This window comes from Pholcus phalangioides, unplaced genomic scaffold, assembly GCF_987345545.1.
Source record: "Pholcus phalangioides strain wild (caught in Gottingen) unplaced genomic scaffold, Ppha-v1.0 ptg000003l_1, whole genome shotgun sequence".
In the NCBI taxonomy this organism is placed as follows: domain Eukaryota; kingdom Metazoa; phylum Arthropoda; class Arachnida; order Araneae; family Pholcidae; genus Pholcus; species Pholcus phalangioides.
The window spans coordinates 21,703,162-21,726,799 of NW_028301596.1; the positions used below are offsets into that span (position 1 = coordinate 21,703,162).

The 23,638-nt window shown below is 35.1% G+C and overlaps 1 protein-coding gene across 4 annotated transcripts in view; it reads left to right on the forward strand.

Moving 5' to 3' along the window:
- The first annotated feature begins 1,075 nt into the window (after window positions 1–1,075).
- The window catches only part of LOC149088278 (uncharacterized), a 30,259-nt gene continuing 7,696 nt past the window's right edge, over window positions 1,076–23,638 (forward strand). The window contains exons 1-10 of one of the 4 annotated variants that reach the window (XM_089246260.1): window positions 1,076–1,358; window positions 2,604–2,812; window positions 6,576–6,647; window positions 6,742–6,819; window positions 7,701–7,778; window positions 7,940–8,087; window positions 10,406–10,625; window positions 11,195–11,549; window positions 14,224–14,374; window positions 16,433–16,639. In XM_089246260.1, coding sequence (XP_089102386.1) covers window positions 1,196–1,358; window positions 2,604–2,812; window positions 6,576–6,647; window positions 6,742–6,819; window positions 7,701–7,778; window positions 7,940–8,087; window positions 10,406–10,625; window positions 11,195–11,549; window positions 14,224–14,374; window positions 16,433–16,639 — 1,681 coding nt within the window. In that variant the 5' untranslated portion in view covers window positions 1,076–1,195. Of the gene's footprint in view, window positions 1,359–2,603; window positions 2,813–6,575; window positions 6,648–6,741; window positions 6,820–7,700; window positions 7,779–7,939; window positions 8,088–10,405; window positions 10,626–11,194; window positions 11,550–14,220; window positions 14,375–16,432; window positions 16,640–23,638 lie in introns of all 4 variants that reach the window. The other 3 variants (XM_089246252.1, XM_089246270.1, XM_089246279.1) reach the window with 3 other exon arrangements.

The following is a 23,638-nucleotide window of genomic DNA, read 5'->3' on the forward strand; positions in this document are numbered from 1 at the left end:
TTGTTAACGGTCGATTTCAAGTTTTCATTTTAAAATCGGATTATTCTTTCTTAATCACCCTGTATACGAAAATCAAGGATCATACACCTCGCTCATAGGCGGAGATAGACTTGGAAGTCTGGGGGAGCACGGTCATTATTGCTGGGGGGGGGGGCACGATGATGATGATGTGTCAGTTCATCTATACAAATATACATTAGATCAGTCGACTTCACCCACTGAGCTATAAGTAAACTTTCATTATAGCTCAGTGATTTCGCCTTTGATGCTGGGGGGCGGGGGGAGCAATGCCCCCCAGTATCTCCACAGATGACCTCGCTACACTTCCATCTTGCATAAAGACTCAATTATACTGGGCGAGTACATTAAAAACAAAAGTATTAACATACAAAACTCTAAGTACATTAAAAACAAATGATAAATTTATATGATATTAAAAAATTGAATAACTTTGGAAGTCAATATCACCTAATTAAAATCGAAACAAGCGTTCCGAAAGGTGCTTTCGGGACAACACATTTACTGGCAGAAAAGAGGAATGGTTTTCTGGGAATCAGAGTGTCTCAGAAAATCGGGACATGTAGTCAGCCTATCTGGAGGCCGCCCATAAATTTTTAAGCCAAAAGAAAGATCGCGCTTCAAAAAGTTTGCACATCACTGCTTTACCATAGCACGACGTCCTGTATAACCTGGTTATATAGGGGGTCGTGACCATAGGCGAAGATAGACTTGAAAGTCTGGGGGGGGGGCATGATGATGATGTCAGTTCATATATTCGCATATATATTAGATCAATCTGCTCCACCTTTAACGCTGGGGCAATGCCCCCGTATCCACCCATGCCCTCTACGTACATTATTTTGTGAATTTTGGAATTTCCAAATGTTACCTGACTTTTGCATCACCCTATAAATTCAAGTGGGCCAAATTGAAAATACGGTATAACACGGGCCATACAGTCTCATAAAATACTTCTGGAAACTTGCTTATTTCCCCATTTTTGGCATCATATGAGTGGCCAATCAGTGAGCCGGTTAGAAGTGGTCTTTCACCAATCAAATGCGAGATTTGACGATTGTTCAGAATTCAAAGTGTTTATGAGTTTGAGTTGTTTATGGTGTTGTGATAATAACTCATTAGTCGGGGTGGCTTTTACGGGGAGTTGAAAACTTTTTCCTTATAATAATAATAAATAATGGATAATTATAAGAAGAAGTCTTTGAACTTTTCTAGGAGCCTAGATAATAGGGAATTGCGAGCTTATCGGAGATCCATCGATCGCCGAAACATAAAACATGCCCGTCTCAGTGCTTTGAGGGGCATCGACGATGATAAACAGCTTGATAACAGCTTCAATGGTAAGTTTCTCTAGTTATCCTTGGAATTCCAAGCCATATTTTTACATATTACCAGCTAGTAGTTATTGATGGAAACTTGCTTTGATTATATGTGGTCGGCCGCAACTTGGGGACTATGGTGCCCACAAGGGCAGAGCTCTAGGCCTGAGACGATGATTATTTTTTTGTCTTTTTCGCCCTATAAATTCACTATTGAGGAATTTAAAGATCCCAGCCTAGGGGCTGGATGTAGAAGCTACGGGCAAGGCCGTCTCATGGGGTCCCCCAGGCCCAATGAATTTTCTGAGGCCCTACCTGGCTGCAAATGCTTTCATACAAATTTGCATGTTCACTCAAAAATTTCAGTTGCATCGAATTTTCGTGAGGCCCTCCAGGCCGTACTTGAATGGACCCATGTGTTAAGACAGTACTTTGGGAAGGTGGGGGGGGGGGTGCCCCAGATACTAGATAAGGATGGCACTGAGTTCACTGTCTTTCCCCCTTCAAAATTATGGTGATGAGGGTGATGAAATTGATACTGGCCCGGGCGACAAAATTTTTTGTTCCGTATACATAAAGTTAGGTGTCCACTTATTTACTCATGAAATGCCACATAATCAAACACAATAAAAAGCCAAAGCATGAAGGGTAACTATTAGCAATGAAAAATGATCTACAAACTTGCCACAAACTTGCTTATGGAATCAGCCACCAAGGGAAGAACTAGTAAACTCACCTAATATAAATGAGCCTATACTGAGATAGCACTCGTGATCTGTTATTAATTTTAGTTGCATTAAAGACGGCAAATCCTAAAGTTAATTTGGAGGTTGGGTTGATAAAGTTGAGCACAATTAGTTGCTTTGCATGTCTGAACAGCATTCAATCTATTACTGAGTGTTTACTAGACCTAACATTTCAGATGTTATTATATTGATTGCTGTGGGGATACGCTGTGGATATGGGAGGCTCTACACATTCCACTCAGTTTATATACAGCATTTAACAGGTGTTGCCGATTCAAATTTGGCTAACCAAAGCACACACTGAACCTTATGCCGTTCATATGACAGTGTAGGTTTGCAATTACTGTGAAAAGCGTCTCAAAACAGCTTTTGACAACCTTGGTAGAAAACTTGGGCACCTTGTATATGAATATCAATTGCCACCTTAATTCCCGTGAAATTCTTTTCAATTGTAAACGAAAAGGATTTGCAAAAGTGGTTTTTTTTCTTCTTGTGAATAATTGTCATACTTTATTTGCAGAAGAAAAAGAAAAAAAGATTGAAGTTCCCACTACAAAGAAAGACGAAATTAAAGTCACCTTCAACCAGAGAGCGGAAATGCTAAAGAAATGGAAAGAGGAGAAACAAGTAAAACGTAAACTTCAGCTGAAGAAACCTGCCTTTGTCGTTTCACGTGTCTCTCACAAGCCGAATGAGTTTCCGCAGTCTAAAGGTTTAAGTGGCAAAAAGGTGAAGAATCGCTAATATATTGGTCATCCAAGTTGACAATTTATATCCTTTTTTAATATAAAGAATAAGATTGTGCTATAATTTACCAAAAATGAAACTAACACTATTTTTGCCAATTCCAACAGCCACTTTTATGCCAGAGCTAACTAGAACCTTGGTGATTTTTCAAAGAATTTGAGAAGAAACTCCCTCTGTCTGATTTCCTGTGTTGCATATACTGCAGGATTTAAGCTATGGTCACATTTTTCACAAAATGCGAAATAAAATTATAGACTGCGAAAAAAGTAGTAGCCACTTTTGCAAAAATGCATACAGGAGGTACGCAATGAGTAGACATCCAACCATCAATCATTACATTAGCATTGTAGCATTTTGCTAAAGCTTTTTCCCCCCATTTTTGCTTTCTTGTGAAAGGAATTTTTTATCCAGCTTAAACCCTGATATACCGGTCCCCTGTTTATAATTTCTCTTGTAGTGTAAAAAAATCTATTTTCAATTACCTCTTATTATATTTCCCATAAAAGTAACAATGTTGAGTGTATGGCACTGATGCTGACAATCATTCTCAACAATAGATGTTAATTTTACAATAAAAGTTACAAGCATGCTATTTCTGTTCAACAACATTGTTCTTGGTGTTATAACGCAATCTATTTTGAGACATTTTCAGGCAAGATAGTTTTAGGTGATAAGAAAACATCCAATGAATGTTACAATTCTGAGAATTAGGCACTTATTATTTACTTTATTATACTGGCTACCAAAAGTTAGCAAGCAACAGAGAAATCACAGAAAATTGAAAAGTAAAGCTCTGATTAACACCAAATTGCACATGTTTACGCTTTAGTAAGAATTGTCTACAAAAAGATGAAAACAATATTTAATTTTCATGAATTATATGATGTCACATTTGGGTCATTAATAAATTGATGTCTGCAGCCACAAACAAGTGATGAAAGCCCCCAAAGTTCATTTTCACCATATTTCTAAATCAAAACTTGTACAGTCCTCTAAGTCAAGGCTGTACTCCCTGAAGTCAAAAGAAAAAATTTTACGATGGGAAAAGGGGCAGCCCGCACATTTGTGGCGCCAGGATCTGAAAATCATCCGATGGAGGGTAGCCCTTGGTCGACCTGGCACAAGTCTCCATACAACTGTTTGACTTGTTTGAAATTGTTTCCATGATCGAGAGATATTACCGAATGATCAAAGGCAAATATGTCACTCTTTATCTTTGACAATCTTCCTTCAATGTGTCAGATACCAAAGCTCACTATCTGCCGTTTGTTTTCTTTCAGCCATAGAAACACAAATATAACGAAAAATATTAATATCATCAAAATAAGCAACATTTACATACACCTCCTCAAGCCCTTCAGAATGGTAGCATCTTCAATGACCCTGAATTTAGCATATCTCAGAACAGTCAATTGTTATTGGCTGTAACGGACGATATTTGCATATGGCCATCTACATTTGCAGCGATTTTCAACCATTCAAAGTCAACTATGCTTATAATTTCTATTGCTTGCTTAACTTTTGGAAAACAGTGGATTTCTGCTGAAGGTGCTTTTTTTTTTCTTGTGTCAGTATATTTGTGTCACTATCAGGGTTGGCAAGTTTTTAGGTGGAATAAACCACAGTAAAAACCGTCCCGGCAAAAATTGATTTTTCCCCTATTTATGCATGTGAGGCAGGCATTATTGTGCATTTGATTATTCTTCTAAATGCAAATAAGATTTTGAACACAAACTATAGTATAAGGATTAATAAATTTTTGAGTTGCCATTGCAGTTTTTTTTATTGTTTGTTTAATTTTTTTTATTGCTGGAAAAAACTGCAGTAAAATATGTTCTGGCAATAATGGGTTTTTGTCAAGGATAAAAAATTTATACTTGCCACATTTATATATATCTAGTATCCTATTTCAAAAAAACTTAATACAAAAGCATTGTTTGAAACACACAATCTGGTTTAAGAATTATAATAACAAGGATATATATGGGTATTAATTTTATCAATCAAAAGAATGAGCATAAATTGTTTACAAAAGCGTTTTAAAATATCTAATACCCCCCTGCCGTTCACCCAATTTCATTTGCAATGAAAGTAGCAAATTTTGTCCAAAGTAAACCAATTCTTTCTAAAATAAACAAAGCACAGTAATATTCCAAAGTTACACAATAGGGTGGGACAACCGCCTAAGTTGAGATATAGTTTTCCCATATAAATACATATATATATTAGTTAATTGGAAACAAATTATTAAAAGAACACCTGTCTTTGTCTTTCTCAATATGGCTATAATGCTATGGTACTCTTATGAGATTGACTTCATAAATTTAACTTGTGTTGTGACTGCAATCCGGTTCGAAAAAAAAAGACAATCCGTATTTGCACTGTGAAATCTGCGTAAATGAGAAAATGCTTTGAATGTTTTAATAACACCTCAACCAATCAAAAGAAATGAGTTGCTTGTATGGCAATAAGAAATCAAGTTTCATCCACGCGTTGAAGTTACTTGAAAGTTACAGAGACCAGGTGCGTTGTCATCAAAGAGCAATGCATTAAAGAAATTATTTTTAAACTTAGTGCTGAACTTCACATATAAAATTGTGAATTTCTCTGTGAAAATAGCAGATTTATTCCCAACAAGCCTTGAGATTCCATTCTAAAATCGTGGCAAAGTTTTCATCTTTACATATGGTAACCTCTAAAAAAATTAGTATATATAACTTCATTAAATATGTTCTGATTGAATAAAACACACACATTTTTTTTACTTGATTATCACTTAATGATCTCCACTATCTCAGCAATAATCCAGGAATTACGCTTGAATTTCAAAACTATGCATTTTTCACAGAAAATCATGTAATTCTGAAATCACGTGACTCAGGGTAGTAAGTTGGGGGTAAGTTAGGGCATTACTGCACAGTTTAACCCCACTACAGCGATGCTCGATATAGCAATAAATCCCTCTGCAACAGTGTTTTTTCTTAACCACAGAGTGTAATTATATCAAGATTTTACTGCATCAGGGTTGGAAAGTTTTTGCTATAGGTGGAAAAAACCATGGTAAAAACTGGCCCGGCAAAAATGGATTCCTTCCCTATCTATCTTTGCACATGATGCATTTTTATACATTTATTTTTCATTTATTATGCTAATGACATAGTTTTAAACTCAATTTTTTTTTTAATAATCAATAATTTTTATGGTTGGTAAGTTTTTGCCTTAGGACTTTTTTTACTTTAGTTTTTTCCAGCTATGCCAAAAATATGTCCTGCCAAGTATAAAAACAAATTGATACTCCCCATATTTATTTGTGCCTAGTATCATACACACACACAGACACATTTAAATAAAAAAAAATTATGCAAAAGAATATATTTTATATTGTTATAATGACCCTTCATCTGTAGGAAAACAAAACTTACTTTTCCTAAGAGCGTTGTAATGAAAGATCGTTATAACTTGGGGCCATTATAATGTATTATAAGTGTATCTTTATTTATTTATTTGTAAATGTATTTTCCACCAGATTGCTTCACAATACAACAGTATAAAGTTGATTGCTGTAATGATTTCAAGTCTCAGTTACATATAATACACATTTAGGCAAATGTTTTCATTCATAAAACCATTTTTGCTGTAGTTTGTACCACTGTTCTGGCGAAAATAACTTTTTGCTGGCAAAATGGCTGACCCTAGTCTCTATATTGTGTTGAAAATTTTGCAATGTGTTGTTTTTGTAATTTAGGATGAATCTAAGTTGTGTAATAGTATTCTTGGCACATCAAGGATAGCACCTCCCAAGACCGGGAATATGCAGGTAATGAATTAATTTTATTGCACCCATTCCTTTAGAAATTAGATGTGCTTTGCCAAGAATTGAAATTGGAATAAATGCATTTTTGAATTTTCAGCATCAATCTCGTTTGCCGTCCCGCCTGCCATCATCATTGGCTCCTCGTTCTGCTCCAGCCAAGACAGTTTCTCATTCAGTAAGCTTTCATTATCTCTTCTGTGTATTACTGTAAAGCAGGGGTGTGCAATCTTAGGCTTGCAGGCCAAATGCAACCTGCCAAAAGGTTCCGTTCTGCCTGCGAAAGATATCTTCCAGTAGAAAAATATCAATACACACAACAAAATTATGTGCGTAGGTTGACCCAGAGGTGGATCTATGGAGGGATCCCCACCCCCAAGCAAAATGCGATAATTCATGAAATTTTCGGAACTTCTATATTATAATGTAAAACAAATTCAAGAAAAATTTGACTGAAAAACAGTTAAAACCGTGACATTTTTCAAAAAAAAGTCGGGATGGAGAAAAAAAAACCAAAAATGGGACTGTTAAAAAAGTGTAGGACATATGTTCACCCCCATGCTGAGACTAATGTTTTAGCAATTTGTAAAATCACCCCTCCCGAGACATCGAGTCTAAATACACCATGGCTGACTGTATTTCTTTTATGAAAATTCAAAGAAATCGCAATCCATAGGAGTTATCACCAATCCAAAAGTTTACCAATTACAGCCAAAAAAAAAAAAAAAATTCAAATAAAATTCCAGTTGTAGCCTAAAAATTTTAAAAGGTAAGTAAAGTTGCAAATTACAGCCAAAAATATTATCAAAGGCAATAATTTATGCCATGCAAATAATCTTAATTCTCGATCTCAAAAATCCAAGTAAGCCTCGTTGAAAATAAGGGGAAAAAATAGAACTTTTGAAAAAAAAAAGTTAGAATGACCGAAATTGCAAGAATGTCACATGAAATGCAGGTCGTCTTAAAATTCCTCACTTTCAGTTTGGTTTGTTAAGTGTGTAAAATGTATCATGGCATATAGATCTTCTATGCACATAATTTTGTATTTTTCTTCCAAAGGTTAATTCAAAACCGCCACCGAGTAAACCAGCAGTAAATAGACCAGTTCCTAAAATTCTGAATCCATGTTTCAAACCAGTAAGAAAATTGTTTACTTCCTTTTTTCAAATGTTACTTTCGATTTTCTCAAAGCTATTATTCAATATGATGAACGTTGTCTAATGTTTATATTCCTAAATATTATGTATGAAAATTATACTTGCTTCGATTTCATGCCTTGTTTTTCTGAAAATTTCCAGCAAAGTTTTGGGCCACAGAACAATGTTGTCAGAATGAATACAAGGAACCCTCAGTTGAGGAGTGGCTCAGCGTCTTCATCCAATGTTTCCGTTACTCATTCAAGAACAGTAGCTGCAAAACCAGCCGCCCTAAAACCAGCTAATCCTTGTATGTGCTATTAAAATTTCTTTTGTCATTTGCATAATTCAACTGTTTGTACCAGCATATTTCATAGGTGTTAATGCTTCTGATTAGTCTTTTTAAAATCTTCCACTTATGGCAAACAGATTCTTCCTATTTTTCATATCTTAATAGAAAAAGGCCCTGAAAGTTCTCAAATTGTGCTTTGCAAAAATAAAAAATCTTGTAAGAAAATCATTAAGCCTTGCAATCCTAGGCCGACTACGTTTCCTCAATAAAAATATGGAAAATTTGGATTTAAAAAAAAAACTGGAAATCTTTGAGTGTTACCAGAAATAAGCAAAGTTGCCAATTATTGCTTAAATAGATGATGCCACAGGGAAATAAAGCACTACTGCAAATTACAATGGATTAAAATTAATTCTGTTAAAAAAATGTTTAACATGACAAATACATGAGATAAATATTCATATTTATGGTCATTATGACCTTTATATCATAATGTAATTTATAAGTTGCAAAATATTTTTAATCCATGATCTTAATGAAGAATAAAAGTTTGAGAGTGGATTTCATTGGAAATACAGGAAAACAGGACATTTAAAAAAAAGTGTGGACAGCCATAATTAGGAAATATGCAGAATTGTCCCAAGAAAACATCATATAGTCACCCTACACAGTCCCTCAAAAAATCCCTTTTTCCCCTTTTATTTGTATGTTTTTTTGGCAATGAAATATTTTGTCATGTAACAAACTACAGATTTTTCAAGTCTGATTTGGCACCTGTGATATTTATTTATATTAATATAAACTGTTTTTTCGTACACGTGTAACTAATCTGAATTGTAAAAATCTCAGGTTAGTATTGTAATCAAACTCTACACCTTAAATCGTTGTAATATTTTGCTGATGCTAAATACAGGGTTCCCACTCATCTTACTTTTTTACCAAAACCTATCAACAAAATTTATATAATTTATTTTAATTGAGGGAATCATCGATATAATGCCAAATAATACGAATGTAGTAGATTGCAATTAATGATTCTGCCAAAGCAGGAATTGTAGCTTTTTAAAGTTATTTGGGGAGGGGTGTATGTGGACCATTTGGCGGTTTATTAATTTTTCATTTACTTAGGTTCAACAAGTAGAGTAGTATTAAAACTTCTACCCCTGTTCGAAAAAAAATTTACTACTTCATGGTCGTGGACAGTAACTAGCAGTCATCATTCAAAATTATGGTGCACATTATGTGTATAGGTGATCCAACAGTTTGCATAACGAAGCAGTTGGGTACATAGGCCTATTCTAGGCTTTGTGAATTCTGATGATACCCAATAACATTTAATTGTCTTCTGTATTTTAAGGGTATGCAGAGGCATAAATAATATTTACAATGCTTACCAAAGAGCTAGAAATGAAAGTGCTTCATTTGTCAAAAACAATTACGCTGGCGTTGAGTGCTAAAATTTAAACAAATTCTTTTAAAAAAGGGATTGACAATGCAGTAAAACCATCTGATCCACCTAGACTTATTTATATCGGATCTTGTAATTTACACATTTTGCACTGTACTTTTGGAAGTTGTCTCGAAAGAGCATCACTCTTAAAAAACTTATGTCTTCATAATTTGCTATGTGTATGGTCAAAGAGAGTTGACAGACGTCCAGTCTATCAACTCTCTTCATGGAAGACTCCAAAAAAGAATGTAATTTATATTGTGGGGGAGAGACAAAGAATTATCTGTGGTTGCTAATACCCTATTTTGGCCAAATATTGTTTTTGTAACCAAGTCATTTCTGTCATTTTGCTTTGGCTCGCGTCAATCTTACAGGATACTAATATAGTGCTATGAAAAAAAAAAAATTTAATGATTAAAAAATGGTTATGTTGTCTGGGGAAGGTACCCCCCCCCCCCCCCCCGTCCTACTCTTTAATTTTTCTCAAACAATGTGTAGAGCAGGAGTTCTCTCAAACTTTTTCACTCACGGTGCCCCCTAATCTAATCAACGCTTATCTGTGGCCTCCTTTTATGAATGAAAAATGTATTCTTTTCATGCAAATTAAAAGAAAAATTGCATTCTTTTCTTTTTAATTTTACATATTCTATTGAACATGAGTGAAAAAATTGAGGTTTGAAGCTTTAATCGAGTTGCTGCCAGTGGTTTTTATTTATTGGGGTTTTTCTGTTCAAAGCAGGAATGAAAAAATAAATATGTAACGTTTGATAAGTTGAAAAAGTGGACTTCGGGAATACATTTCAATATAACTATAATATCCATTCTTTTTATTTCACATTTCAACATGTTGATATAAAATTGTTTCTTTTTTCAACAAACTCCACAGCTTTATCCAACAAGTCAATTGTCAAGCCTATTGTTGCTGTGAAAAATGCACCAGCACCAACTACACCTTCAAGAGTTCCTAGGAGTTTCCAAAATACCAAGCCAAAATCAGGGTTACCTTCATTTGCTCCAACAAACTTTTTGTTCAAAGCACCTTTGAATGTCGAGAAGTTTATTTTTCCTAACGGAGTCCCAACTTCCAAGCAAGCATCTGTCAGAGGGTAATTATTTATCAGCTAAATAATTTGGGACTTTGTTTCTTGCTATATTTTACGGGGTTTTTTTTGAAAACATGTTGATCATAAATTCATATATGCATGTGAGAGAGTTCGAGAGAAGACAAACTCAGACTTGAAGGAGGTTGGTCATCAAATTTAGCCTTCCAGGCACATGTCTGTAAGAGACAGGTGCTCTCATTTTCTCCCTGTAAATCTACATAAGCACGCTCGTTGGAAGGTTAGAGGAATGACAAGCTTGTGATCCAGGCTAGCATTGGAGCATGACAATAGGGCATATAACTTGTGTCTAATATCAGGTGTAGAAAAATCTGAAAAGTATAAGGGATATAAGTATATGTGAAATCTGTATTCCGGAAGGGCTTTCACCTGTTGAATAAGCTTTATCTCATATATTTTTCAAGCTCGTGACTCAGGTTTTCGTTCAGCAGTTAAAGTATTTTAGTGAATATTCTTTGCTTGTAACTTTAAAGCTCAGAAAATGAAAATATATCACTATTTTGTTGTCTTTTTTTACATTAAATTGATTGTGTCATAACTTGAACCTATTTCAGAATTCCGGAAAAAAAAGCAAATGAAATAGCTAAGAGTGAGATGGCTAAGAAACAAACGTCTAGTCCCCTAGTCTACAAGGCAACTAAGAAAGGAGAATTTTCCAACAGTGTCAAAGCTACTCCCAAGAGTGTTGAGAAACCAGTTCTTAACTTGGTGGCTGAAAATCTGGACATCAAGGAAACTGTCTCGGATAAAGCTGAAGACCATGAAAAGCCTTTTAAAGCAACACAGAATCCCTTCTTAATTCCTATTGTGATGAAAAAACCAGATCTTTTGACAGATTATGATAAAGAGCAATCGGGAAATAAAGATGTGAAGCCAGAAGCTGTATGCGAGGCTGTTGTTGTGCCAGAGGTATAAAACTAAATCATCTCTTTCCTAGTTTTAAAGTTTATGCAAAAATAGCTGGCATATAGCTACATGGTGAACCATCAATGTTGATAAATTCATAATTTAAAAATATTTCCAATCTTCAGATATTCACATTTTTGTTATACTTAAATTTTAATTCTTTTGGCTACTAGAACAGCCTCCTTATCAGGATTGACCTATTTCATAGGTGCTAAGTCCCTCGAATGTCTACTTCATTCGCCAGACTCCTAAAAATTTCTTTTTATCTCCCCACATTTCAACTTTGAAGAAATTCCTAGTTTTGGGGAAAAAAGTTATTCCCAAATAGTTTTCCCCAAAAAAGTCTTGTCCGTGTCCCCCCCCCCCCCGCCCCCCAAAATGAAATTGCATGTGCAAAGTTATTTGTCATCTTTGTACCAAAGTATGAAGAAGTGTTTTATTTTTGCGAGGAAAATACAAAATTTACCAAACAGCCAAGGCCACAGTTGAATCGGCAAGCTTACTTGTGCCTGGATGACTATATGACCTGTTCAGTCTGTCTGGCCTGTTTTTGTCCCAATGCCCCAAAGCAGACTATGTTGAAAAACTGTGATGTACGTCACAGACCAGTCTCAAAGAATTTTTAGAAAAGTGTAAAAAAACATTGAGAATTATTTTTACTAAGGAAAATTTCCAATCATCTGAGGGCTCGTTGCAGAACAATGCAAAGCATTCTGCTTTGAGGGTCTGATAGCTATTTTTTGTTGGTCTGATTTGAGTGTTGAAGTGACAGGCAATAATTAGCAAGGCAAAGTGAAAAATCTACCTTTTTCCCAAAAAATACCATTTATATTTGTATGTGTACGGTTTTTGTACGGAATTCTGATCTGCACGAAAATCTGCCTAATTTTCAGTTTCCAAAGTTCGCAGCTATACTATTTTATTGCAAGACATTTGTTGGTGTAAAACAAAGGTTCTTTATGGATCACAGGCGTCCAAGATGGGTCAGTCACAACCTGAACTTGATTCACAGGGGCTTCTGAGAAGGGTTGTATGAATCTACTCACAGAGCCAGGGCTTTTGAGCTATGGGTCCTGACCAAAATTTGATTCCCTCCTAGATGAGTCATTCAAATCCACTTACACGGGCCAAGGGTGCTTAAACTTTTGGGGAGAACCAACCATTCACCGGTTTGAAAGCATGTCACGGGTCACTTAAGGGCCATATTCACCGACATGGTTTAAACCTGTAGTTACAATTTTTTGATAAGAGATCGACATGGATTGGTTAAATTCAGGGTTTTAACCAATCTATGTTGATCTCTTATCCAGAAATTGTAACTACAGGTTTAAACCATGTTGGTGAATAACACCGTAAGTGATCTGTAAATGTGTCATTGGCACTCAAGTGATATGGAACTGCACCCATGACTCACTTAAATGATCTGGTAATGTGCCTCTTAGTTCATTTTTACAAGATTATGTTTGAGACCACAGGTTGAGCATGTATGGTCAGATGCAGTCTTCTTATTGCATCAAGGTTATACAAATATCATCAAACACGTATTGCCAGTTTTCTCTTATGTCTTGTATTAACAAGATATATGAAACATCTTTCTCTATGTAGTCAACAATTGTTTCTATTAAAGAACTAAAAATACTGTTAATGTATGTTTTGGGTTGTGTAAAGTTAGAGATGCGAGGTGAGGATATTCTCCTGGATGTAAAAATTGGAGAGTAATCAAGAATATTCATTTTTTTACTAATTTTGTTTATATTGTGAAGTATAAATCAGTTTTCATTTCCTGAAACATTTACAACAAAACATTTTTTGGTATAATCACCCCCAATGACAACTTTTGGTTCAAGAATATTCTCCAGGTCATGATGAGAGGTTTTAAAAGTTTGGTTATAAAGATTTCAGAAACCTTTAGATTCGATTTTGTTTCCTTAAAAAATTATTTTAAAATTAGATAAATTTTCAGAAATAAGTTCACAACAAAAGAAATCCAAAGTTGATTGATAAAGGAAGCTATTCTTATATAATCACCTTCATTCTAAGATACAGAACTGTTGTTTTCTTCAATGTACATACACTTAAATTCTGTATCACTCACATTTCTTTGCAAGTAATGCAATTCAGCCATGTTGGTTTCATTTTCTTGCTTTTAAACTTTAATATTGTGGGCTACAAACTTCAATATTCCCTGTCTTCTTGACGAGAAGAGAGATCGAGAATATATATTCTCTCGTAGGACTACTATGATAAATTACTAGAGAATATTCTTATAAAAAATAGTAATTATTCTCAAGTTATTTATTGAGAATATTTACTATAGTACATGTTATTACATATATTCTTGATAATACTCTCTGGAAGATTTCGGTAACTGAAGAATATTCTCTGGAAGGACTATTATTAATAACTTCAGAATAATTCTTATTATTTTCTATAAGAATATTCCCCAGTAATTTATGAAAGTAGTCCTTCCAGATAATAGTCTCCAGGATATTATATGTAACTATATTATAAATAACAGGAGAATACTCTGATCAAGAACTCATAAGAATTAACTTAAACTTATAAGTTATTTATAATAATAGTCCCTACCAGAGAATATTCTCTGAAAAATTATTCTCTAGAATTTTACGTCTCTATATAAAGTTATGGGTAATGTATGATTGTTTCTTCATAGCAGGTGTATACTGAAAAAACATTAGAATTGACCACTGTAACCATAGAGAAGTCTCCTCCGGCAGTAACGTCTTTGGAAGGTAAAGAAAACAATCCGCCAAAAGTTGGACTTGACATTGAAGTTGATCTCATTCCTGATCAAAAACCAAGCAAAAGTATAATTTCTTTTTCCTATTCCGATTTTTTATAACGTACCTTCTTGTTCTAATTATTGACATATGACACTATTTCAAAAACAATGTCTGAATGCAGAGGAAATGAGGTGATGGTATCAAACATAAATTTATATTCAGTTATCTTTATACATACAGTTATCTTTTATACTTTATCATTAATAATAATGCAACACACAGTCGGTGCTAATTATAACAACCAGTGTGTGGCTGGTCCCAAATATTTTCCTATTTCCGGTATATTATTTTTTAGTATTATTATTTTATTTTTTGTATTTGTATAGTCAAATAACAATTGGTAAATATCATTCGATTCATCACTACAACCAAATACAGCTTCCCCCTTTTTTTCTCAAAGAAATGGGCAAAATCTGTTGTTGAGTGTTTGATCTTGACCTTTGATGCTTGAAGACGAAAGGGTATTAAACCTTGATATAGCTATACTCTGCAGGCCAAGAAAAAATATCATTGTATATGAATTATCGCTATATCGAGAGGCAGCAGTTTAACACTAGAGAAAAGACATTTCCAAACAAGACTTGAAAAACTTTGATGTGGAGTGTGATTTATTTTTATATCGAGTATCACTGTCTGGAGGTTTTAGTGTAGGTGGTTTAGAGATAAAGTATGGCCACTTCTATGGAAAACCTGGTGGTTAACTAATGTCGTCACTGAGAAATGGGCAAACCATAGTAAAATGTGCTGCACACGTGAAAGAGTTGATTGGATAGTGGTGGTAACAGTTAATTTTTAAACATTGGCGATGAGTGGCAACTTGATATTAATTGGCAATGGCTAGTACGATGCGGGCCTGGACAAATGTAAGAAAATTTACATCTCCAAAAACATTGCTCAGGTCTGGATCACATTATAAAAGTTACACTTGAGCAAATACACCCTGTTACATTGTTGGCTACATTTGTCAAGCTTTGTAAATGAATTTTCATAAATCTTTTATAGCATAATACCATCCTCAGTTTTCCCTTTCGAGCAAATTTTTCCCATACATTCAAAATGAATGTGCTGCTATGTATTGATGATATATACAGGTGACATAAAAAATTAAGAGGATTGCACTACATTAAAATAAAGAATTCAAATTATTCCTTTGTTTGATGAAATTGCAAAAGTTTTTACACTAAGAAATTTCCCACATGGACCAATTTTGGACAATCCCCCCGCACCTGAGTGATAGCCACCTAGTCTGTATGACACACTAACCTTGACAAATGCAACCAATGAGCATATCGGTTATGCTCACATGAACCCAACCGATAAGCTCATTAGTTACATTTGTCAAGTTTTGTGAAAGAACTTTCATGATACTTTTATAGTGTGAAATAATGAAATTTCCCTTTCCATAATATTTTCCCCTCACATTGAAAACAAGTATGTTGCCATCTATTGATAAAAATACTTACTGAAGAATTTAAATAATGAGAAATTTATATATATATTTTTTTGCATTTCTCATTTTTTTGAAATCTCAAAATTTCCATAAACCCAAAAAAATTTCCCCTATGTTTTTATTTTTTGCATGCTCACGTCAAGCATGTGGTCGAAAAAAATATATGCCCGAGCGGCATGTCAGGCAATAGATTTGTCCAGCCCTGGTATGATGTCATGTTTTTCCAAATGGGGAAAATCCCTATGATTTTACTTTTCCTTTCTTTGTTTTTAAAAAATCCTTGTTATAAAACTTACATTACTGATCCAGTGATGTCTTGGATACTTGTATGCGCAAATCATATTGGTATAGATTTTTTATGTGTTTTTCAACAAATCAGGAGGGTGATTCTATGTTTGATTTTTCATGAGCAATCAGGATTCTTTTCTTTTTTTTTTTGAATCAATACCAATGAAAAAATGAAATTTCCTGCTCTTGGACAAGATTAAAAATTTATTATTCAAATTATTAAAAAGTTGCTGCAATGGTGTATTATAATCTGCTAGAGGCATGTATGTTTCAAGGGTTTATTAAACCCGGTTCTGCTATTTTATTGTTTGAAATTGCTAAATTTGTGTCATCTTTATCATTAGAAAATGTAAGTCCAGTGGGAGAACTTATGAACGGAAAACTTGATACTATAATTGAAGACTTGGAAATTGGTGAAGAAATTGCATCTGCTACAAAGAATCGTCTGAAGTACTTGTCACAAAGCTCCCTGACTCCCAGAAGATCTAGAAGACTAGCCGCAATGCATGAGAAAATTAGTTCTTTAAACACGGATGATGCTTTGCAGTTGGGTGAGTTTTATTTATTTCTTAAATTGTTGCTACCATATTTATTGGCATAATAGTCTCATGTTTGCATATACAGTTGACTCTCGGTAACTCAACACCCCAAAAGTATCGACAAACATGTTGACTTAAGCGGATGTCGAGTTAGCGGGGTTTCACTCTAAATTTTTGTCCGATCGTTTTTGTGTACTTAATTATTCATATTATACATTATTATTTACATTACATTTACATTATTATTTACATTACATTTACATTATTATTTACATTACATTTACATTATTATTTACATTACATTTACATTATTATTTACATTATTACATTATTATTAACATTACATTTACATTCATATTAACATTACATTTACATTCATATTATATACATTCTATCAATTGTATTAAATAAAATGCTAATTCTCATTAATTTTAATTTGGGGTTGTTTCAAAATAGAATCAAAACGTATTAAAAAATTTACCTCATGAAAAATAATTAAGTACATTTGCTTGTTTTTCTTTTCAAAGAGAAAACAAAAATTTTCTTCACCATTCAGTTTATACCGCGATTGTTCTGCTCTTTCCTGACTGCGTAGGAAGTGACGTATCACATCTTGAGTTTTTAGTGCATCATGGAGAGATGGTGCCCAGATACTTCATCTGAACTTTATGTGTGTGTGTGATTCTACTTCTTCGAAACATGAAGCACTTGCTTTGGGTGATTGATTCTAGAATAGTGTCATCTGCTAAAAGTCCTGAAGTTACAAGATCAGAGTCAGTACTCACAAATATCGTTGATACAATCACCCATAGTGCTATTTATGCTTTCTCCACACTTAATCTGGGAGGAATTTTTGGAGAAATAATCGTTTTCCAAAGACTCAGAACAAAAAACCAACATGACAAGCAGTTCCGAATCGTGGCACTCATGCCTGAGTTCCATGCAGAATCAATCATTTCAACTGAATCTAAAATAGAAATTTTTGCGGTAGTTCTAAAATCCACAAATTCACAAATGTCTGTAATTTTCTGTAAAAAGTTTTCATACTTAGGATAATTCCTAATTTTCTTAATTGAGACCTTTTGCGCAATCTTTTGCTTTCTCTTGAATTATTGATCCTGATAATGGGATTGAGTGAGATTGGGGATTTGAACCACAAAAGAGTTGCTTCCTCTACATCGCTGAATTCTGATTTCTTATGCGTTTCCTGCTTGGTTCATAAGATTCAAATGCTGAAAAAAAATTTCCCTAATTTTTAGCAAATGTTGAAATGGGTTCCGTGCAACTTCATATTCTTCGGGAGTTCACTCTGAGTTTTTCCAGATTCTAGTTTTTTGAAAACTTCAACTTTTGATTTTAAAGTTAAAGTATGAAGTTTGCGTGGAGCCATTGAATTTACGGCCGTTGATACTCACAATGATAACCAAATGACATATTCAGCATCTAAGCAGGCTCTTTAGCTCTTTTTCCTTTTCCAAGAAATCGTAAAACCGAGTTCTGCCAAAAACATTCTCCACAACAGACAGTATCAAAACTCACAATAGATAAGATTTTTATCCCTATTGGATGTTCAATTTCAACATCCAAATACAAATACAACGCCACAACAGGCAAATTGCCCAACGAGGTGGCTGACTTAAGAACATCATGGATCCCCGAGCCATTTTTTGGAGGCCCTACCTACTACTACTACACCGCACATGCCCCCCCCCCCTTCGGAACCCCCTAGCGAATCGGTACATGTGGGAATGTGCGTGTACGTGTAGTGAAACCTGACGTGAAGTTTTGTTGTTTCTCTGTAATGCTTGTTATGTGTAGTGCTGCCATCTGATTATCCAAGTTCCCACGGACAATGTCAACAAGTTCTTAGAATGGTAATACACGGGAAATTGTAAAAATCAGCAAAAAGGGACAAAAATCGTAGTCGACTTAAGCGGAGTTAAGCCAAACATGTGTCGAGTTAGAGAGCTTCCCCTTCATTGAAATTAGTGTTGCGCCAACCAAGAGAATAATAGATGTCGAGTTACCGAGAATCTACTGTACTTCAGAGTGGTAAGTGGGCTTAACATGAGTGCCTTTCCAAGAGAAAATTTAGTTTTTGTTTTCTGGAAAGCTGGAGTATTTTTGCATCTCTATCATCTTTGCACTTCTCAAATCTCATGAGGCATGCTTGCCATATTGCATTCACTTATCCACATTTCTTTCCCAAAGGATTGTCTACTCCAGCGGTTCTCAACCAGTGCTCCGTGTGCACTTCCCATGGGCTCCGCTCTTACTCGAGAAGAATAAAATAAATCATTAAATTTGATAAACGACAAAAAAAAGAGGGCCTAAAGGGTACCGCCATAAATAATATACTAAAAAAGGCTCCTTGAGTCAAACAGTGCTCTGCCATAGAAATTATTCACTGAAAAGGGCTTCGTGAGTCAGAAAGGGTTGAGAACCGCTGGTCTACTCTAATATGGAGTGGGTATGAGGTTATTATTGGTTAGTCATTCTGGTAGTAATTTTTTTTCATTGTAAATAAAACCTTATTTCATTAGTAATGAGTAGAGAGTAAAACTGTTTGTGTGGAATGATAAAAGCCAAGAAATTAAAGAAAAATTATTGGTTGAAAAAGGGTATGTGAATGTACTAAGGATTTTGTGGAGTGGGAATTCATTTAAGCCAGGGGTTCGGTTCTCAAACCGTGTGCCTCCTGCCTTTGCCAAGGGTGCCACAGAGTGGCGGTCTTAACAAAGGTTTTTTGAATCAGTTCATTATTAAACGACTCTGGGGAGCCACGGATAAGCATTGAATTGTGAAAGGGGCGCCATGGGTGAAAAAAAGTCTCAGAATGCCTGGTTTATACAAGCTATACTGTGCATGCTGCCTGAAGCTGAGTTCGCAACTGCAGTACTGTGCTGCTCGGATAAGCAGAAAAACCAGTTTTTCAGGTAGAGCTGCACAGCTTTGTGTATCCTGAAGCTGATCAGTACACGATTCACTAGAAGCTGGTAAATCAAAGATATTGGCCCAATCTTGCTATATAGACAACATTTTCTTCTGACACGCATCACTGTCTTATGTGATGATCATAAGAGCGTTCACACCCATGGAGGAAAGAATAACAGGAGGTGACGCGACCAGCGCGTCCGTTCAGAAATCATGGGGAATCGGGGTTGCCAGTTGAAGCCAGTGATCGCTCTATTAAAGGGACCAAGGAAGCCCAAACAAACCGTGGCTTCCCATGCTTTCCTATGAGAAACATCCCCGTTTTTAAAAATCATTTAAAAATTTACTATTCCTTTTAGGAACTCGATTTTTTTCCCTCAAATTCTTTGGATATATTTATACAATTGAACGAGAGCTTTTAAAATTTTTGTTTTCGAATATTAACTTCAACAACATGGAACCTTTTACAAAAATAACCAAAATTTACCCATATCTTGTGCCACAAAATTTCTTCTCGGCATTTTAATTTAAAAAATTATGCCAAAGTATGTAACACCTCAGTGCTGAGAGAAAGACAATGTTTAAAGACACTTGAACAAGAGGTGTTTGGAAAAATCACTCTTTTTGCGAAAAACATTATATATGCAAAACATTAGCATATATAATACCTTTCAGCTTTTTATATTAAAATATTGTAGAAATATTTCCATTCCAGGCAAAAACTCGGAGCACAGACAAAATTTTAGATTTCAAATTCAATTCGAAACTTTTTTGTCAAATTTTCGTACACATACCACTTTAAAAGCAAAGTAATTGGTACAAAATGAAGAGGAAAAAAAAAACAGTCCAGATTATTTTTCTAAATACTATAGGTTAGAGAGATGACTTATCACGGCTCGCAAAAAAAGTTTTGTATTTTTTAATATATTTTTTCTCAATACTGCATCTACATAGCGGAAAGTTCGGATGGGCTGCATATATTTCCAGTAATACATATTCAAGAATATGAGAGTGGAACAGAAGAAGGTTGGCGAAATTTGTACAGCCTACAGGCAGCAAAACCATAAATACACAGTGGCGGACGACATTCGAGCACTTCCAGTACTTTGAGGCACGGGGGTGGCAAAATGCTGTTTGCCCCGGATGGCTGAATCATGTTTGCCTCGGGTGGCAAAAATCCTAGCTACGGCCCTGTCAGAAGGTGCTCGAGACCTTAGAATTGATTCAGAAATCAAAATTCCTTATGTAAAGCTTAAGACGAGCGCCTACGGGCCTGAAACACTTTCGAAATGTCCCGGATCTATCATAATGATGAACGAAACAAAAAGGCAAGATAAACAGTTAAAAGAAAAAAATTATGAAATTGCATTTTATTGGAGCTTCATATTATTTTAATTAATCATATTCCCATAGACATTAATGTGATGCATAAAATTTTTAGAATAAATTGATGCACTGAACTAAAAACTTATGACGAATCGAGAGTGAAAAATGATCTTCCCCTTTGTCAAAAATAAATTAAAAATATAACAACCCCTTATATAAGGATAAGATTATATTTCCCCCCCTTTATTGGATCATGTAGATTACCTGAAGACGCATTAAGTAGTCATGGTGCTTAAATTTATTTAGTTATTAATATTTTAAAAGAATTCGATCCGGCAAAACACATGTTAAGTATAGGGAAAAGAGCGGTTTGTTTGAGCTTACTTGTCAGCCCATGGGGTTGCCACAACGGCTTCAATTTTCGTTCCTGATGTCACCTCCTTGTATTCTTTCCTCCGTGGTTCACACCACATAGAGCAAGCTGCTTGACTACCCAAACCTTGCTCTGTTCAAAGTTGTTCTGCACTCTTCTGCTCCATTTTGAAACGACTATCACATTTTTAAGGTGTGCTGGTATAGACCCAGCCTTAATATGATCACATCACTCTGTGTTTTTGATAATAACCAGTTGATGACTATATCTGAAAAAAAATAATAAATAAATAAGATGACCGTATGCCATGTTTTGAGTGAAAAAATGGGACAGCTCAGTTGCTTTTACACTAAATCAGTTGCAAAATGTTCAGTTGTGCCACTATATTCCACACTGTGCCTCTTCAGTTTTTTTTTTCTTTTTTTTCAAATAGTGTCATTCACTATCTAAAGAGAATGTCACGGGCCACACATCTTCATGAACATATATATGTTATGAAAGAACATTGCTCAAAATAAATATACTTTCATTTTTTATCATTCAATCATTCAATTTTTATAACAAAAAAAATTCAATTTTTTCTCATTTGGTCACTCACCCCACACATCTCCAATACTGCTTTCAATCCCAGATGGACATATAGATGATTCATTTGATGATACTCTTGCCACTACCTTGCTGAGTGGAGAGAGAGAGCAAGTTCATGTACTTCCATACAGCACATTTCCTAATCACGGCCAAAAATCTCTCTGCTGAAAAGCACAGTGAGTGCTAATTTTATATCAATGAAAAACTCCCAATGGTTGAGTATAATTGCCTGTCAACCAACAGAGTTCCTATTGCAGGGGTGCAAGAGCTGCACAAACTGCGCCGAAACGGTTCTCTTGCTACATGGTGCGCCAAGGCGCCGAATCCCTGCGCATTTGCGCCAATTCTTGTTTCTGGTTCGTGGAGGTACCGCTAATGCACTGTAGTGCGTCAAATACCGGGAATTTAGGAAAAAGAAGAATGAAAATTTTGTTCGCGGGACGCGTTCTTTCCGAGACACGGAAAAAAATACGGAGGGAGAGACTTTAATTTTTTTTTCCACTTCCCACCATCTACCACAATCGCGTTATATCGTGACCTTGGAAAGTAGTTCTACTACCTTGAAGTATAAAGTGCTATACTGTTATTGGTTAACCGCCGGGCTATCAAAGTCCCTGAATGAATATGCCGAATTTTCCGATTTCGGAGACCGTTTTTTCTCCTGCGGGTTATATACTGAAAATTACGGTAATTTCGCGGCTGCCAACCTGCGTTCAAAGACCGCATACATCGAAATGAGGATTGGTTTACTCGTTTAAATTACCGACATTTTTCGAAGATCATTGGAAAAAAATGGGATCTGTTAAAACTCCAGCTAAAATATTCATAGTTTTGTCATCTAGTCACCATGCGGTCGTGTGATTACCGTCGGCAGTTGCCGATCGTGGCAATTTCATATTGCGAAAATCCGGATTTGGTGAACACAGGGGAGGCTCGAGGAAAACAATTTCTACCCATGCGGAATCTGTTTTTGGCGCTACTGATGGCGTTGTTTTTTTTTTTTTTTTTTAAACAAAGCTTTTTTCACCCTTTCCATTCCATTTGGCACCCCTCCTAGGGCGGCACGGTCCGCCACTGCATTGGTGGGGGAGGGGCATGCTTTTAACAATAGTCAAAGGAAGGAGTTTGTACTAGGAGCATGTGCTCATTTTACATAACTTCTGTGAGATACTTTTTTTATATATTAATGTCCTACCTTTCCAAAACATGTTGGAGAGGATGAAACGTTTGCACTTCCCCTCGTGCATTGCTGGGATGGTACATTACTCCCTCACGTATTGCTGGGTTTGGTGCTCAACTTTGTATCACCAACAAAACTATTAATTATGTGTGATGAATGGGTTGCACTACAATGCAAATAATTACAAGAAGTGAAATCAGTTCAGAGAATAGATAGATGTTGGGCAGACATATTCAAACTTTATAACCTTGAAAGCAGCCCAAAGTTCAAAATTTTGCCAGTTTTGGTGAAGGCTTTTTTATCTTTAGCACATGGTAACACAGACAGTGAAAGAGAGTTCATTGTTAACAAATAAATAAAAGTCTGTTCGAACATTGAAAAATCTGTCCATCCAATGCTTTAATGAAATAAGACATATAAAATCTTATGTTCAAGGGCATGAAATATTTGAAAAAAATTGTCATTGAGATGCTGAACTTCTGAAAGCAACTCGTGATTCGTAATATATTAACATGCTATTAGGTTGAAAAATTGTTTAAGTAAATAAGGTATTTATATTTTTCTCGTTTTTTGCATTTTGCTTTTAAATTTAATAATTCCTTTAAATTTT